This window comes from Vigna angularis, chromosome 8, assembly GCF_016808095.1.
Source record: "Vigna angularis cultivar LongXiaoDou No.4 chromosome 8, ASM1680809v1, whole genome shotgun sequence".
In the NCBI taxonomy this organism is placed as follows: Eukaryota; Viridiplantae; Streptophyta; class Magnoliopsida; order Fabales; family Fabaceae; genus Vigna; species Vigna angularis.
The window spans coordinates 36,134,573-36,152,334 of NC_068977.1; the positions used below are offsets into that span (position 1 = coordinate 36,134,573).

General features: G+C 28.9%; 1 protein-coding gene across 1 annotated transcript; it reads right to left on the reverse strand.

The window, feature by feature from the left end:
- Positions 1 to 6,812: 6,812 nt before the first annotated feature.
- Positions 6,813 to 12,729, reverse strand: LOC108345867 (lupeol synthase). The gene is made up of 14 exons (XM_017584695.2): positions 12,530 to 12,729; positions 10,156 to 10,629; positions 9,994 to 10,078; positions 9,741 to 9,907; positions 9,469 to 9,657; positions 9,288 to 9,401; positions 8,984 to 9,103; positions 8,700 to 8,822; positions 8,448 to 8,603; positions 8,320 to 8,366; positions 7,926 to 8,247; positions 7,720 to 7,800; positions 7,543 to 7,626; positions 6,813 to 7,167 (listed from the first exon to the last, which is right to left on the reverse strand). The coding sequence occupies exons 1-14, from the start codon at positions 12,722 to 12,724 to the stop codon at positions 7,057 to 7,059; spliced, it is 2,268 nt and encodes a 755-aa protein (XP_017440184.1). The 5' UTR covers positions 12,725 to 12,729; the 3' UTR covers positions 6,813 to 7,056.
- Between the last annotated feature and the right edge of the window lie 5,033 nt (positions 12,730 to 17,762).

Consider the following 17,762-nt stretch of genomic DNA (forward strand, 5'->3'; position numbering starts at 1 on the left):
GTTTTTTGAGTGCTTATTTTAAATTTTTTAAATTATTTAATCATACCGAAATCACTAAACTCTAAAGCTAGATATTATTAAGTGTCTTGGCGCATTTCTGGAGCAACTCTAGATTAAAAAAAAACGAAAGAAATCAAGAAAAAAGAGAACACTAAAATAATGTCAAAGTTGGGTCTACGTGAACTGTTTTTTGCCCACTTTTTAAATGAATATTTAATGGAATGACCACGGTATAAATTTTTTTATTTTATTTCTATTTTGAAAAAAAATTTATGGTTAATTTTATTTTATATTTATTTCTATTTTGAAAAAATATTATAATTACATAAATTTTAAATAAAGTATCAAACAATAATTAAACATAAATAAAATTTTATGATAATTAAAATATATGTTAATTTTATAAATATTAACTAAACAAAGTTGATAAATATTTTTAAGAAAATAAAAAAATAAATATTCAAGTTTAAAAACATTCAGAATATTTAACTTAATTTTAATAATTTTTTTATGTACTAATAGAGATTATAATATACTAATTAAACAAAATCAATATATAAGATATACGGTGATAAACCATATATGAAATTAAGTTATTATATTTTAGTAAATAAAGTGTAAACTGTCACGCCCCGATATTTTATCTTGAGAGGGTGACACCATTTCTCAAAACACAACACTGCTTTTCCAAAAGTATGCGGAAGCGTAGATTTTAAAATAATTTCAAAACTAATATCGTCTGATACCTTTCATTGAAATCTACATTTCAAATTGAGTTTAAACCAAATAATTTTAATCTCCAATCCAATTAAGAAAATTAAACATATGCAGTTCTAACAACATAAGAACTTTCCAAATGCATTTGAAATCCCCCATTCAGATTCCCCACTCGCAAATCCTCGCATTTCACAGCTTCATCTTCCTCTGTCATATAATTTGCTCCAGTATAACATCACACATTATACGATCATCACATTCACATGCACAAACACAAACAACAGGGTGAGCTAACTGAAACAAGCATACAATCCATTCACAATCCGTTAATAACACATCCACAGTATTCAATACAGTTAAACACACCCACTCAACATATTATCACAATATCATTGCTCAACAATTTTACTATTCCACTTATCAAAGTGTTACAACTTCACCTCATCCGACCTACTTACCAAAGTAGTACAAACCAAGTTATTCTCTCTACTTATCAAAGTAGCACCGCAAGACAATACTGTCTACTTACCAAAGCAGCACAGCAAGATAATATTGTCTACTTACCAAAGCAGTACAGTATAATTAATTCGCCTACTTACCTAAGTAGCATAAACCAAGTTCTTCTACCTACTTACCAAAGTAGCACAAAACAAGATCTTCTGCCTACTTACCAAAGTAGCACAAACCAAGTTCTTCTGCCTACTTACCAAAGTAGCGCAGCAAGACAATACTGTCTACTTACCAAAGTAGCACAGTATAGTTAATCTGCCTACTTATCAAAGTAGCCCGATTTATATCATTCTCTTTATCTCTTCATTCATCATCTCATCTTGCCTACTTATCAAAGTAGCGCAAATTACCCTGCTTACTTACCAAAGTAACGCAGACCCAACATCTTCTCGCCTACTTACCAAAGTAGCGCAAACCAATATCATTTACATTATTTCAACAAATTATTCATAATCAACCACAACCCATCCAAAACTAATCATACTCAACAAGCATAAGAGAACATGTGAACTTTCCTCAATTCCCTTCTGTCTACTTACCAATGTAGCTCAAATTAACCAAATTACATTTTCCTAACATATCATTCATAACCAACCACATGCCATCTCAACCACTAATCCCAAACCAATCATGCTCAACAAGCACATAATAACCAATCAACATATCTCAGTTTCAATTCTGCCTACTTACCAAAGTAGCACAAATTAACCAAATTACCTTTTTCAACATATTATTTATCGACGATCTGAACCAATCAAACTAATCAACAACATGTTTAGATCATATGGTAAAATTTTCAGTCCAATCTAACGGTTAATGAGGCGGAAATCATAATTTATGTATAAATGATCCAAAAACATAAATTAAGCAGTATTGAGATCCCTGAGAAGATACGAAACTAATATCTATAAATTTGTATCTCCGATTTCAAATCTGAACGGTCAAAGTATGACACTATCTCTTAGAAACAACATATTAAACTTTCAGGGTAATCCAACGGCTAACTAAGTAGATATGGAGGTTTTACCGAGGTAACTCAGAGACAGAAGTTTAAGTGGTTCTCGGTTAAACTCAAAATGCGGAATTAATTCCTCTAAGCACAGACATCTAATTCCAAATCTAAACGGTCAAGATCACCTAATATTTCTTATGAACTTCATACTAAAGTTTGGGCTCAATCTAACGGTAAATGGAATATATATGAAATATTTACCATTATAACTTAAGAACAGAATTGCAGTGTTCATCAAATATTTCAAACTCTCGAAATTTCTTTCTCTAAACATAAACCCTCAATTCCAAATCCGATCGGTCAAATTGTATTAATATGTCTTAAAAACCATATATCAAATTTTGAGGTTGATCTAACGGTCAAATAGGTCAAAATCTATATTTTACCGAGACAACTTAGTAACAGAACTACAGGGGTAACTAATTTACTCAAACTTGCAGGATTTATTTCTCCAAGTACAGTCTTCTATTTTCAAATCCGAACGGTCAAAGGTTAGTAATAGGTCTTAAGATTTACCTATTAAAATTTTAGCTAAATCCAACGGTGAAAATAATTAATAGAAAATTTTCACCACAGTAACTCGAAAATGAGAAATTATAATCATGAAAACCAAATTTACACAAGTTAATAGATAACTACCATTACCAAAATTTTAACATATTCATATTCATATTCATGATTATAACAAGAAAGGATTAGCTCCCCTACCTCTTCTCCTTGCAAGAAATTCTTCACTCTTGATACTCCTAGACCACCACCTTTGCTTGTTTTCACTCTCAATTTCAAAGAAAATTCTAACTTAAATCTCTCTTCTCTTTTCCTCCTCTCTTATGGCCATAAGAAGCTTATACCAAGAGAATGAAGCCTCTTGGAAGATGCTTGTAGTAATAAAATGGAAAGAAAAACAAACAAACAAATGAAAGGGATGAGTTCCCTTTACCAAAACATGCACCCATGTTTCATGGGAAACAAAACATCAACCTCCATGCTTTTCTTATTTTCCATATTAGTATTAATTTTTATTATTTAACTTATAATTATGTCCCTCCTTTTAACCAAAGATTGCCAACACAAATTGCATCAAATTCAAATAATTAATACAAGAAAAACCAAGCTAAACAAAATGGTAAAAAAAAATACAAACAATAATATTTATCTTACATATGCAAAATATGTTTGAAACTAATTGTTACCAATAAGGAGTATTGGTAAATCTTGAAGAAATTTGTTTTGATGATGCTACAAGAAGTTTTAGTTGCAGAAGATATTAGAATTAGTTAAAAGCAAATTTGTAGAAATTAAATGTAGTAGGAAATTCTTGTAAAACTTGTAAACTTACATTTTTAACTACAATAATCGATTATGATGAAGCAATAATCGATTATCACAAGTCGTACTTGAATAAATCGATTATCACTTCATATAATCGATTATCACATTTTCGAAAACCTATAACGGACTTGAATAATCGATTATCACTTACAATAATCGATTATTCATGGCAGTTGAGAGTTGACCTTTGGCATTCAGTGTACTTGGCTATATATTTTGTTTTGGAGAAATTAAAAAAAAAAGAGTTGAACAAAAAGCTTTTGAGAATACAGTGTAATCTGAGGAAGTTCCAAAAGTTTGTTCATTGCATTGCCTGGTCTTGTGAAAAGGAGAAGCTCACGCTTTGTGGGTCAAAGGTCGGAGCTGTTCTCTTCAAGTTGGCAAAGTTTCTGTTCTTCCGGTTCGTTCGTTCGAAGGAAGGTTTTATCTGTTTTCTGTTTCATTCACTCTATTGTAAACTTGTGAAACTATTTTTAGTGAAAACGTTAATCACTTTTTATAGTGATTAACAACTGGACGTAGATTCTTTTGAATCGAACCAGGATAAAAATTCTGTGTTGAATTTTCTTGCTCTCTATACTCTTTACTGTTCTATACACATCAACTGTTTGGAAATTTGTCTCTAAGTAAATTAAATTTCTAAAACTGACCATCTTATTAAGAGTTTGACTAAACACGCTTTCCGCTTTATAAGTTATTCCGCTGTGCAAAATTCTATAACGGTACCGATTGTTCCAACACTAATTACACTAACCAAAAATTTATTTATTTATTATTATTCTTTTTCATACTTTCTACATACTAATGCACACCATAATTAATTATTAAAAACCACAACATACATAAAATTACTTTTATTTTTCTATAGGTCTTACATAAACAATTATGATGGTAAAATTATAATTATGATAATAAGTTAGGAAATACAAATCATTATATATAAAATAACTAATGTAGTATTTTACATTAAAACAAATAATATATAAAAACATTAGAAAGAAGTTAAAATGTTGTCTCTTAGAAATAATATGATACATCATCCGTATAATATATATATATATATATATATATATATATATATATATATATATATATATATATATATATATATATATATATATATATTTATGAGTTTTAAAAATAATTATTTTACTTTACTTAATACCATTTTTTAAATTTTAAAAATTAATTTTTATTTTTTTTCTTTTTATATAAATTTTTATAATTATATGTAACATTAAAAATTACTATTTTTATATTATTTTTATGACTAAGGACATTTTGGTAATTTTTATTTTTTTATCAATTAAACAATTTTTTTATGTGTCACATTGGTCAAATTTTACACTAATTTTCACAAACATTACTTCTAAATTTACTCACTCACCTCGAGATCCCTTAAAAAAATATAATCAACTCATCCTCAAATTCCCTCAAATCCATTCATTCTCTCTTTCCCAAATTCATCCTCTCTTTCCCAAATTCATCCTCTAAAATGAACCCAACTTAAGATATTCACAGGATATTTTAGCAAGATTATAATTTAGTTAAGTTCCTTCTGTCGTCTTCCGGTACATATTATTCTAATTTATTTGAAAGATAATATTTGCAAATCATCTTGTTTTTCATGATCTTGAAGAAAGAATTAGAGTCTACAAACTCAAAATCAATCTACGGGTTGTTGGGTCTATCGAGGAGGAGGTTCCTTGTGGGTTACACAAACACCAATAACATCTGAGCCAACTATATAAGGGAATGGTACTAAAAGCAAATCCGTGAGGGCTTGAGCAGACAATATCTTACCAGTGTAGAGATATGTGTATATCGAAACTCCCCAACACGGGTGAGTTATAGTCCAGCATGTTCCTTTCACTAAATTACAAAACTCGAACATATTTTGGAATAATTTTAAAAAGGTATAATTGTTTGGGTGATCCTCACTTTTAGGACAATGTGTTGTTACTTGGTTCTTATTTTAAAAAAGTGTCAATTTCGTCTTCAAATGTGTTAATTTGCATCAATAAATCTATTTTTGTTCATAGCTTTTAAATAGTTAACATTGACTTATTGGACATACTGTGATGAAAATTTTTGTAGTGTAGTGACATTTGTTGTCTGCTATATAGCCTATATGAGCTTTATGATGTGGAAATTTGGGATTAGTGTTTCCAAAAAAAAAAAAGAGTGAAGGTTTACGAAACAACAAAAAAGGCGAAATTGGAGATTTCATTGAGGACAAAGTGAAAGTGAAAAATCAAACTTTCTTTAACAACAAAGTAAATTTTATTGAAGATTAAGGTGAGTTGGTGTTAAATATATATGATTGTGTGGGTCTATTTTAGACTGTCTGACATGAAAATTTGGGATTAGGGTTTAAAAAAAAATTAGTTAGCAAACATTTACGAATAGAGAATTCTAACAGCGAAAAAGAGAAGCAAAATTAGAAATTTCATTGAAGAAGTGAAAGTGAAAAATCAAGTTTTATTTGACCGTGAAGTAAGTTCTATTGAAAATCGAAGGTTTCATTGAATACAATTGAACAATACATTTACACATTTTTAAATATATTTGTCACGTCACCGTAATGTTTTGCCACGTCAATACATAGTTAATACTGTTTCTGAAAAATTAACTAAATGATGTTGATTGATGTACGTTAACAAATTTTGAAGATAAAATAGACACTTTTTTCATCTGAACAATTAAACCTTTTTTAAATTAACAAAGAGTTTTTCCTCTGGTTGATTACCTATACGGTTTGGTTTTAGAGACGCTGACGTTGTTGGTGACTGAGATAAAAAGAAGAGGTGGTGGTGGTGGTTGTGGAGAGTGATAGATTCGTCTTTATTGCAGGGCTTAGAGTTGAGAATGGTGGATTTAACGAAATCCAAAGTAAAGCCTTATTGGGAGAATTGCAGGTTAGGAGGCGAATGAGATGCTCCATGCTTTTCAAACCAGCGGAAGCAGCTTCTTGTATTGGTAATTGCTGGGAAAGTCAAACGAAAAAAATTGTATAAATTAACTCTGAAGTCGTTCCATGATACTGCGACCATCTCATTTGAAGTTCTGACATGACTTTGCTTAACTTTTTGATTAAAGTCGTGTGATTATTTGACGACTTTAATTTGTACACCCAAGTTTTTCTGTTTTGGTACAATTTCAAATCCCTTGGGCAGGGATTTGGACATCACGTACTTAATCATAGTTCTAGAGTTATTTTGATCTATAGTGCTAATCAGGCTGAAAGAGATGAATGCATTTGTTTAATAAGAAGGAAATTAACTTGAAATTTAGTGTTACAGACAGGGTTATTCTGGAAAGACTAATTGAATATTACAATCACATGCTCAAGTATTTATTTTATATTGTGCAGGCAAGCTGCACATAATCCTTTGAAATGTAAATTATATTACACATGTAGGAGTTGATTGATGCGTAGTGGAAAAGCAATTACCAAGTTGAGTTAAGGTTTTGGGTCCTCAACCTTAACCCCGCAATACTTGGCGACGATACTCTCCCAAAGCCCATATGGGAAAGATGTTTCGATAAGATGAGTAGTTCAGGGTACAGTTCCTCATGAATACTCCCGTTATCTCCTGTCCACACATTCAATACAAAATATTGCTTATTCGGAATTTTTTTTACACTCATTTAATTTTGTCTTTCACTATTTTTATTTTTTTTAAATATAAAAGTTAACTTTTGTTAAGACTATTTTATTCTTATAAAAATTGAGATATTCAAATAGTGTCCAAAAAACTTTTTTCTTAAATTTCTATTATTTTTTAGTAGGAAGAAAAATGTTTTTTTGGCACTAGATACTGAAGAAACTTATTTTTAGGTATATTTTAGTTATTAAAAAAAATTAACTTTTGTATTTGTAAAAAAAGAAAAGAAAAATTGAAGGGTAAAGTCTGTATAAAATTTTGTTGGGTGTAAAAATTTGTTAGGTATAATATGAAAGCAGTTACCTGCTGTGGGAAATCTCCATCTTCCATTTGTGAATTGACAAGTAACTTTATTCCACGATGTATGGGTGTCGGATCTATCTCAGCCTTTATTCAGCAAATAATTCACAATTAGCACAATTCAAAACTCTTGTACTCATTCTTTGGAATATGAATGTCTTTTAGTACTTTATTACTAACCTGTCCTGCATGTATAAGGGACAACAGAGCCCACGAAGTTTGAACTAAGTTTGCACGGTTGCCTTCTATGTTTGTATAAACCTAAATGACAGAAAAAAGCTGAGTCTTTATAATTCTTAATCATGCTCGAATTAGTTTACTTTACTATGTACGTATTGAAAGCTAAATGGGTGAACGTATATCTATATATACACACACACACACACCTTGTTTTGGCTGGACAAATAACTCTCTCCCCATCCACCATTAGAAAGCTGCTTTGACAACAAAAATTGACAAGCCTTGCGTAGGGAAGGGCTGTTATGGTAGTTCTTTCCATAGGCTCTTAGTCCCTCTACAGCGAACCAGGTACCATATGTATAGCAAATACCCCAACAACCGTACCACGACCCATCAGGATTTTGCTTCCTTTCAATGAAATCGATTGCTTTCGAAATACTGCTATCTATTTCCCTTCTCCTGTGCTTTGGGTATAGCTTTCTGAAGAGAGCCAGGCCCTGCACTGCTGATCCACTGCATTCCACATACCTGTGGAAGATAGTAAGCTAGTAAGTGCAATTTGTTTGTTAATTCATGTGGTCAGATATTGTAAAATCTTACTCCGTCTCAATCAGAGTGTCTTCAAAGAATTCAGTTGGGTTGAATTTCTGCAGCACACACACACTTAGCATAAGATACAAGTCGTGACTCGGTCAACGGAAAAAACCGACATTACTGTATTTTCTTACCTCTAACCAACGATAGGCTCTTTGAGGTTCCCATGCAGGGAAACCGCCATTACTGCTCTGTAGAGAGAGGATGACATTAACAGCATCAAAAAATCGCTGTGTTTCCATTTGGTCCCCAACTAGATCAGTTGGCATTTCTGACAGAAGGAGTGCAGCCTATATACATAAATATAGTATACGAGTATATTATTATTCATGTGTATGTCTATGTCTATGTCTATGGATGGATGGATTGATTTTGGTGAATCTTGCCTTGAGTCCTTCTGCGGTGCAGTCGGAGACTTGCCAACCTTGATCATGCATTGAAAATGTCCAGCTTCCTTTCGATACGTGTCTGTACATTGCTTTGAAGTCACCAGATGGGTTTTCACTCACCTTTTAATACATATATAATAATAATAATAATTAACATCATTTTAATAAATATTAACACTCTCATTATATATTGCAAACCAAGTATTGAGTATGTGTTATATATATATATATATATATATATATATATATATATATATATATATGAGAGATGAAGTTACTACTTGTGAAGCCTTCACGAAGTCGTGTGCTTTACGAAGTGTAGGCCCGTACTCTTCACTCACATCACAACTAAGTATTGCTTGAATAGCAAATGCAGCATCCCACATTTGGCTCCCAAAACTCTGCAGAGGTTTAGAATGATTTAGTAATTAAGAGAAAAATTAAAAGAAAAAATTAGTTTCTTTTTATAATTCTTTTTACATGTTATTTTTTCCTAATTTCAATGAATGTGTCATTGTTTTCCTTCTAAAATTAGAAAGAGGAGAGATATTAATTTTGTTTCCTTTAGGTAAGGTATTGTGGTACCTGGATTTTCAAGCCGTCTTCTGCGAGCCAGAAGTAATCAGGGATTCGGGCTAAATGAAGTTTGTATGCCTCTGAATTAGGGTCCTCAACCCAACGCGCAAGCAAGCACAGAACCTGTAATTAATTTCCATTAAGGAAGCTAAGCAATGAATTTATCAATTAATGGTAATAATTAATTTACCTTCTCTACACTTCCAATGCAAAGGTATCTACTGTTCTCATCCTCGTAACGTACATGCTCAATTGCTATTTGTAATGCCTTCTGTCTGAGCATGGAAAAGGGCCAGCAATTCAGGAAACGCTCTCCCACGTGATGAAGAAATCCCCATAACATGTCTTGGATCACAGGATGTGGATAGTACAGATCCTCCTAATAATATATATGATACACTGCTTGTTTAGTTACTCGCAATATACAGACAGGTTTTAAATGTAAAGATTTTATATATTGACCTTAGCAACAGTGTTGCGGGCTTTATTCCAATTGATTGCTTCATAAGGCTCATTATACATTTCTTCTCTGAGTGATCTGATTAAGGCAGTGATGGGACCTATGAACCTCTTCCCATATAAGTATGACATGGGCATGTAAACCAAGCGACAGTAGCACAGCATTTTCCCTGCATGTTTTCAATGTATTAGTTAAAAGTAGTAAGTTGTAGAAAGAAACCCTAGACCATGCATGCCTCTGAGACTAATTTTTAACCTGGATGAATGGGGATGGCTTTGGGTAGAAGCCAAAACTCCGGTGGAAGTGGATTACAGCCACACCATTCATAGACACCCAGTACCTATATATACAACAATATCAATCAAATGTCAAAATCAATCAATTCATTATATATGTATACATAATATATTCATTTACCGTGACCCAGAACTTTCCCCATGAAGGAATAGCCACTAAACCACCATGCTCCAGGATCCATTTTCTTCCTCTGTACATTGCCCGCTCCACACCATCTTCAACCCCTTCACCAAGTATCCTCAACGCAATGTAGCTCAGTGCTGATCCAAACATTGTACTATCACCCTCTATATGGAATCCCCAACCCCCATCTTCGTTCTGATGATTATACAAATATCTCACTATTTCCTTCTTGTGTTCGGCTCCTAAAACAACATCAAGGGATCCTGTGATGTATAATGCCATCACCAAAGGTTGAAGGAAAAACAAAGGCCCAGCTGATTCTGCAGGCCAGTGCCCATCACTGCCTTGAATGGATGAATAGAAACCGATGCCTCTTCTGATTGTAGTAATCAACGCTTCCATCGTAACATTTTCTCTATCTCTTACCTTCACTGCCGCTGGAATCACCCCACATTCATTCTCTTTTCTCAGCTGCCACCGTAAATCCACCCAAATAATATTAATAAACACTTCAATTTTAATTATTTTTATTTTTACTTTTTTGTACGTCTTTCACTTTTTAATCAATAATTATAAATACACCTTCTTCTCATAATGTACTTCCTTATTCTATACAATATTTTGATCCTATCACAATTATCTGTACTATCTTTGGAAACAGTAATTACCATGTATCTATAAACATTGTTTTAGAAAAGCGACAAAGTTATTGTTTTTGGGAGAATTTTTTTGTTAAACATAAATTCAATGAAACCCAAACATACTGTTCATAGTTAGACTTAAAAATATATTCATATTATCAAATTAATTTTTTTGCATTAATGAAATATAATTATTTTATTTTTTATCTTGTTGGAGCTTATGTTTACGTGTCTTTCTTGTTGGTGTAGTACTGCTAATATCACCATTTTTTGTTCAATATTAAAAATGTGTCTTTTGAGTATTTTAGTTAAGTATATTTTTTTATTGTTCTCACATTGATATAAACATGAAGGAAAAGAAAGGATTGGACGCCTCAATACCACAAATATTATTTATGAACAATGGGAATTGAAGATAAATGACTATGAACACTTTTATAACTTTTCTTTTCTAACTTTCCTTCTGCCTCGAGTTTAATTTTTTATATATGAAGATATGCAATTTTGTATAATTTTTTTTATTTACATTGTTATTTTATCTTCAATAAATTTTCAATTTGCAAGTGGTTTTAACTGTTAATTTTGATATAAACAAAAATTTAGAGAGAAATCAACAAAAAGTTGTGATCATACATGAGAAAAGGGTTTAGTAATACATAAAAATAAATATGTAGTTCACCTCAAATACTTATGTGTTGGTTGATTTTTACCGTCGACAAAATAATATTCTTTATCACGGAGAAATAATTATGCTAAAAGAAATAAAAAAATACATACACACGCATATATATATATATATATATATATATATATATATATATATATTTATTTGAAGTTACTAAAGTATCAATGCTTGATTTTTAATTAACCATCATGATTTTATATTTATTATTAAAATATATTTCTTAAGTTGAAAATATTCACATGTTATAGTTTATTTGTTATTAATGTAATGACCTAATTTATGAGTACTGTACAGAGAAGGGTTTATAAATAGAAAATAAATAATTTTACTTTTCGATTTATTATTATAGCTAGTATTATCTCAAAATTATTAATATTAAATATATTTTTGTATAAATAATATAATTAATGTGCTAAGTTATGGGATAACAAAATATTCTTTATTAAAATGTATTAAGAAAATTCATGGGTTATTTATTATTTCGTTGTAGTGTAACTTTTAATAAAAAAATGTTTTAGTTCCTTGAGGGAGGGGTTTGTATTTGTACCTATGGGAGTTTCGTCTTCTGTCTTCTGTTGGTAGTTCGAAAGAAAAAGGGAAATGATAATCCTAAGTTAACGCTCATAGTATTTATGCCTTCCACGAATCTTCCTTCTGTATGTCACTCGATCACGTACAACCACATTTTTCTTTTCCATCATTTCATTCAACATAATATTTTTAATTTTTTTATCGTGGATATAATATTTTTTAATTGGGTAAATCATTTGAGTAGAATTTATTTTTTAATATTATTTAAAAGCTACAGCTTATATAAAATGATTTTATTTATTTATTCTTTATATTTATTTGAAAATTTAAAATTATTTATTAATCTTGGTTGATGAGAGGAACTTATACCTTGTAAAAGATTTGATAATTCATTGACACATTAATTAGTATCTTTGTCATTAAGGTGGATTTGTGGAGTTTGAGGATCAATTGATGAAAAAATTTAGTGTAGCAGTGCAAGTATTAAATTTAGAGGTTTTGAAGAATGAAATACCTGCATTCTGAGGAAGAGATCTGCGCTTTGTTTGATGGAATGTCGGTTTAGTGTGAATTGGTGTCTTAGCCTTTCTACCTCACCGCGTTCTTCAACTGTTCCGGCGTTTGGATCAAACACCCAATGTTGACGTCCCACGAAATTATTCGCGGATATCAGTTCCTTCCCTCCTTCTCCTATCTTCAACTTCCACATCTTACTAATTCTTTTCTTTTTCAACCAACTCACCCAATGCATGCATTTATATATTACACGCGTTACACAATACTTCAAAAATAATATTAATACTAACAATATAATTTTTTTGTATTGTAAACAATATTTATGTATTCTCTCAAAACTTAATATTGATGTATTCTCTCAACTCTCTAAATATATAAATGAATTTGATTAACTTTGTCCTAACGTGAAAAATAAAACTAAATAAGAAAAGTAATTAATTAAATAGAACCGAATTTTTTATAGATAAATCATTTTTTATTGAAAGTATTAAAAAGAAAGTATCTATTGTAATTATTCTGTTAAAAGTATTAAAAAATGAGTTGATATGGAAAGGAAGGTTGATATCCTCTTAAAAGTCATTAAAAGTTACTCCAAACGACTATGAAACTTCTTTTGTCACAGTTGAGTTGGTATTATATAATAATAGAAACTTCAACAGTAATTTTTTAATGAATTTTAAGAGAACACCAACCTTTCTTCCAATCAACTATTTTTTTTAATACTTTTAATAGAATAATTATAATAAGTAATTGCTTTAAATGTTAAATTAAAATAATAATAATAATAATGAAAGATAAAACTGTGAATAGGGATCATATTATTATTAATTGCTCCATTGAGAGAAAACCTTTTGTTTATCATACCTGAAATTGATTTTTTTTTTATATATTTTAGCTTACATTTAAAAATATAACGAGAAACTATATTTCTATTCTGATAATTGTTGTTTTTATAAATTTACATAAAAGTATTTTCATAGAATGTGAGAATCTAACTTTCTTAAGATAAAATAATATTTTTACCAAAACAATCTTATTATTTTTATTCACTTGTAACCAATCAAAGGTTTTAGTCAAAATAAACATAATTATTTAATTTTAAAAAGTCTTTATAAATATTTTCAGCAGTTACTTTTGTCAATTAAACAATTTAATTATTCTTAAAATTTGACAACCATAATGTCACAATCTAAACCATTAATATATTAACAAAATATAAACATTAACTCTCCTTATATGCATCTATCATGACTATTAGTTTAAAAGTTTTCTTTGACTTTTTAGAAACTAATAAAAATCTAAATAAGTTTCTAAGAATCAAACCTTATTTCAATATATAATATCTCCTTTTACAACAACACACAAAAAGAGAAATAAATAAAAAATGCTTCCAATAAGAAATTATTTATTTATCTAAACTTTGGTTCTATTTAATCTATTACTCTCTTCATTTATAAACTTAATTAGAGAGAGTTGAGAGAATATGAATTTTAGATGAAATTTTAAATGAAACAAATAATGAACATTTATCCTCTGTTTATAAACTTTATATTCTTTATGCATCTAAAATTTATCTTTAAATATAACACAGGTTTTAAATTCTCTCAATAGAGAAAATGACAAGGATATATATAACTCTTTCATCTTATTTGGTGTTATCTCGATACTGACATAATAAGGGATAATATATCTTGTATGAATAAAATATGATATTTGTGAGATGAACACGACTAAAATTTGACAAGGCCCTTATAATAAACATTTATTTATTTATTTGAAAATAAAAAATATTTATAGATACTAACAAAGTTACTCTTTTATAATGACTGAAAATAGTATTTCAAAATTTATACATGCAGACAAAATTCTCAAAGCAATTCATATACGGTATTTCATGGACAGCCACCAGCTAGCTACTTGCAACGTATTTTTAGCTATTTCAGCCATATTCATTGACTCAGGTTCCTTTGCTGTTGGATTTTGTATTAGTTAAGAATTCTTGCGACAGATTCATCATGGCTAAAATTATACACTATCAAGGACAACCATTTTAGATAAGAGATTTTCAATTTCATTATATCGAGCTAGATTGAAAAACTAGCTGCTGATAAGTCACTAAAAAAATTTACACGGTTTTTTTACTAGTTATAAAAATAAAGATATTAAGACATATATTTACAATAGCGTACTATTTTACTGAGGAAAATAACTAAGCTTGTTGTCCACACCAGGTTATCTAACTTTCTGTTCGAGTACCACGCTTTTTATATTATTCCTATATGTATTGAACAATTTCTCTTAATGAAACTATATGAATTTTCCTTTTCTCAATTTTTATAATTATGAACATTTATTTATATATCTTAAAAGTATAATATATATTAAATCAAGTTTATTTAATAAAGTATCAAACAAAGTTAAAATTTATGAAAGGGTTGTATGTATTTGAACTCCCTAGCGCCTTCAACCATATTTTAAGATAGTGATAAAATTCTAGTTTTGGTTACAATAATATATGAAACTTGATCTTTAGGATATGCTGGAATAAGTAAAATTAGTTTAATTAAATTGGGAGTATTGATTTCACAATTTGCATATATTGTTTGTTCTAGAGTGATTGAGTATTAACTTATTCCTTGAATGATATAGTGAACATTTATTACAAGAGCACAAAACAATATCACTTAAACTTAGAGATCTTAAAACGCATAATCCGGCTCTATCTACCACGGATTGGTCACTTAGTGAATTAACCTAATCCAGCTCACTTATTAGCGAGCTAAAAAATTTTGAACTCGACTCAACCAACCACGGGTTGGTGGGGTTGACTCACCAGCTCACTTAATTATAAGTTTCTTAAAAATAAAAAAAATATAATTTTTTTAATTCAAATTTAAATAAATTTTACTATAAAATGATGTTAAATTTCAAAGACAATTCAAAATAAAAATAAAATATCATACAATTCAAGCGTAATCCAAAAACAAGCACAGAAGATGAACAAATAAGTTTTTAATATTGATAATTTTTGTATCACTTATTCATCTATAATATTAAAGTATTGAATAGATAAATTTATATTTTTCTCTCTTGAAACATCTTTTTTTTTATTCCATCTATAATATAATAAAGAAAATACTAACTAATAATATCGAAACACAAAATAATAAATAATTAAATTAAATTAGGTGGGTTGGTGAGCCAACCCGCTCAACAGGTTTAATCCAGATGAGCTGAGTTTTAAGTGAGCCGAGTTCAAAACTAACCCGCATGAAAAAATTACATTTTTGTCAAACACAACCCAGTTCAAATATGTGATGAACCGAGTTGACTCACGAGATACAACCTATTTTAATAACACTGCTTAAAGTATTAATTTGATCATTTAAATAATATAATAATTGTTAGTGTGATTTAGTGAAATGGAAACAAAAATAATTTTGCATATGAAAAAAAAAATGATCACTCTTGGTTTCCCCCTCTTCTCTGGGTCTGTACAGTGATTTTGCATGTGACCGCTGATGTTTTGCTAGCAAACAAAATAAACTGAGAAAAAAAAAGGTAATTATCATTTTGGGTGCAGGTTTGACCAAAAGTTGCATATTTAAATAGTGTTGATGCAGATTCCGGCACATGCATGCTTAGTTTTCTTTCAACTAGAACAACTTTCTTTCCCATTAGCTGTTGAGTAGAAGAGAGTGAAGCAAATATAAAATTAGTCCTTTCCTTGAAAAAATGTTATCTAGTTTCTTTATTCAAATAACACATTAATAAAAACAACACTTAACTATTCAAAAAGCACTTAATTTATAAAAAAAAATGTTATATCATTATGTTTATAATCTTCATATGTTTTATTCGTTGCATTTTTCTTCTTCTTTTATCCTCCATTAGAGCCTTTAAACTAGATTAGTTAAGAGAATAGCCTAAAAAACAGTGAACTAATAAAAAAAAGTTAATTAAAATGTTAAAAAACTTTTATTTTATTAAAAATTTAAATAGTTATAAAAATAAAGATTAAATATGTTTTTTTTGTTTTAACTTTGAAAATTGAAGTTAGTTTTTTTTTAAAAAAAAACCTTTTGTCTAACTTAGTCTCCAATTTTATAAATGTGTTAATTTAGTTTTTTTAATTAAATTTTGTTAAATTTATTTAATATTTCAAACGTATTTCATGATACCATTTAAGTTGATTACATTCCTTTGACTTATTTTTGCTTCAATATTAGTTTAGAAACATATTTGAAATGTTATATAAACTTAACTAAACTTAGTTAAAATGATTAAATTCAGACGTTGAAGGACTAAATTGAACCAAAAGTTTTAAAAATGGACTAATTTCAATTTTTATTAAAAGTTAAGAAACAACAAACATCTAACCTTAAAAGTATGTTTTTTGTTAAAATTTTGAAATTATTTAATAAATTTTGTTAAGATTGTCTTTAAAACTATTTTGTAATATAAAATACAACCTAGTTTGAAAGACACGCCTTGATTATATTTTAATATTTAATATTCTTCATGTATACAAATTAAATTTGGAAGCTTAGGAATTAAAATTGTGAATTGGAAATGAAAAATAAAAATAAAAGATAAAAAATATCAAAATTGATCCTTCCACACATATTTGATAACCAAACACTTTTCTTATCATTTATCTAAAGATTCAGACTAAAGTTTAAACAATTAACTTTATTATCTTGAACCTAAAAGAGTCATATACAAATATCACTCTCTCCATGCATGTTAAACTTTCAAAATGACTCAAGAAAAAGTAAAAGATGACTTATTATGATGAAAATTATGATGGACTAAGATTGGTCTACTCTATGTCATAATTTTATAGTAGACTTTCATCTTTAAAGAGACGAATAAATCTTAAATAAAAGTTAATAGAAGAAAAGAAAATGTTTTTTTTAAAATAATAATCTTTATAAAATATATAACTTGAATAATTGATTTTTCTATTTATAAGTTTGACATTTTAATAGCAAAATATGTAAGTTTCACTCTAACTACTTCTATTCTTAATTATTTTCTAGATCTTTATAATAACTCACAATTTGACCAATTCTATTCCTTATCCTCTCTTTAAAATATTATTTTTAACAATTAACTAGATAAATCTTAAAAGTCTTGTTCGTGTAAAATAAAAAATCTAGCATAGTACTAAAATTTTCAAGGCAATTTAAGTATAGGTAATATTGTCTAACTTTACCACTATTTATCAT

Coding starts and splice junctions, on each gene's coding strand:
- LOC108345867 (XM_017584695.2), bottom strand. CDS start 12,724: ATGTGGAAGTTGAAGATAGGAGAAGGAGGGAAGGAACTGATATCCGCG. Junction 8,248..8,319: donor GACACTCTGATTGAGACGGA/GTAAGATTTTAC, acceptor TATCTTCCACAG/GTATGTGGAATGCAGTGGAT. Junction 7,627..7,719: donor CCCTTATACATGCAGGACAG/GTTAGTAATAAA, acceptor TGCTGAATAAAG/GCTGAGATAGATCCGACACC.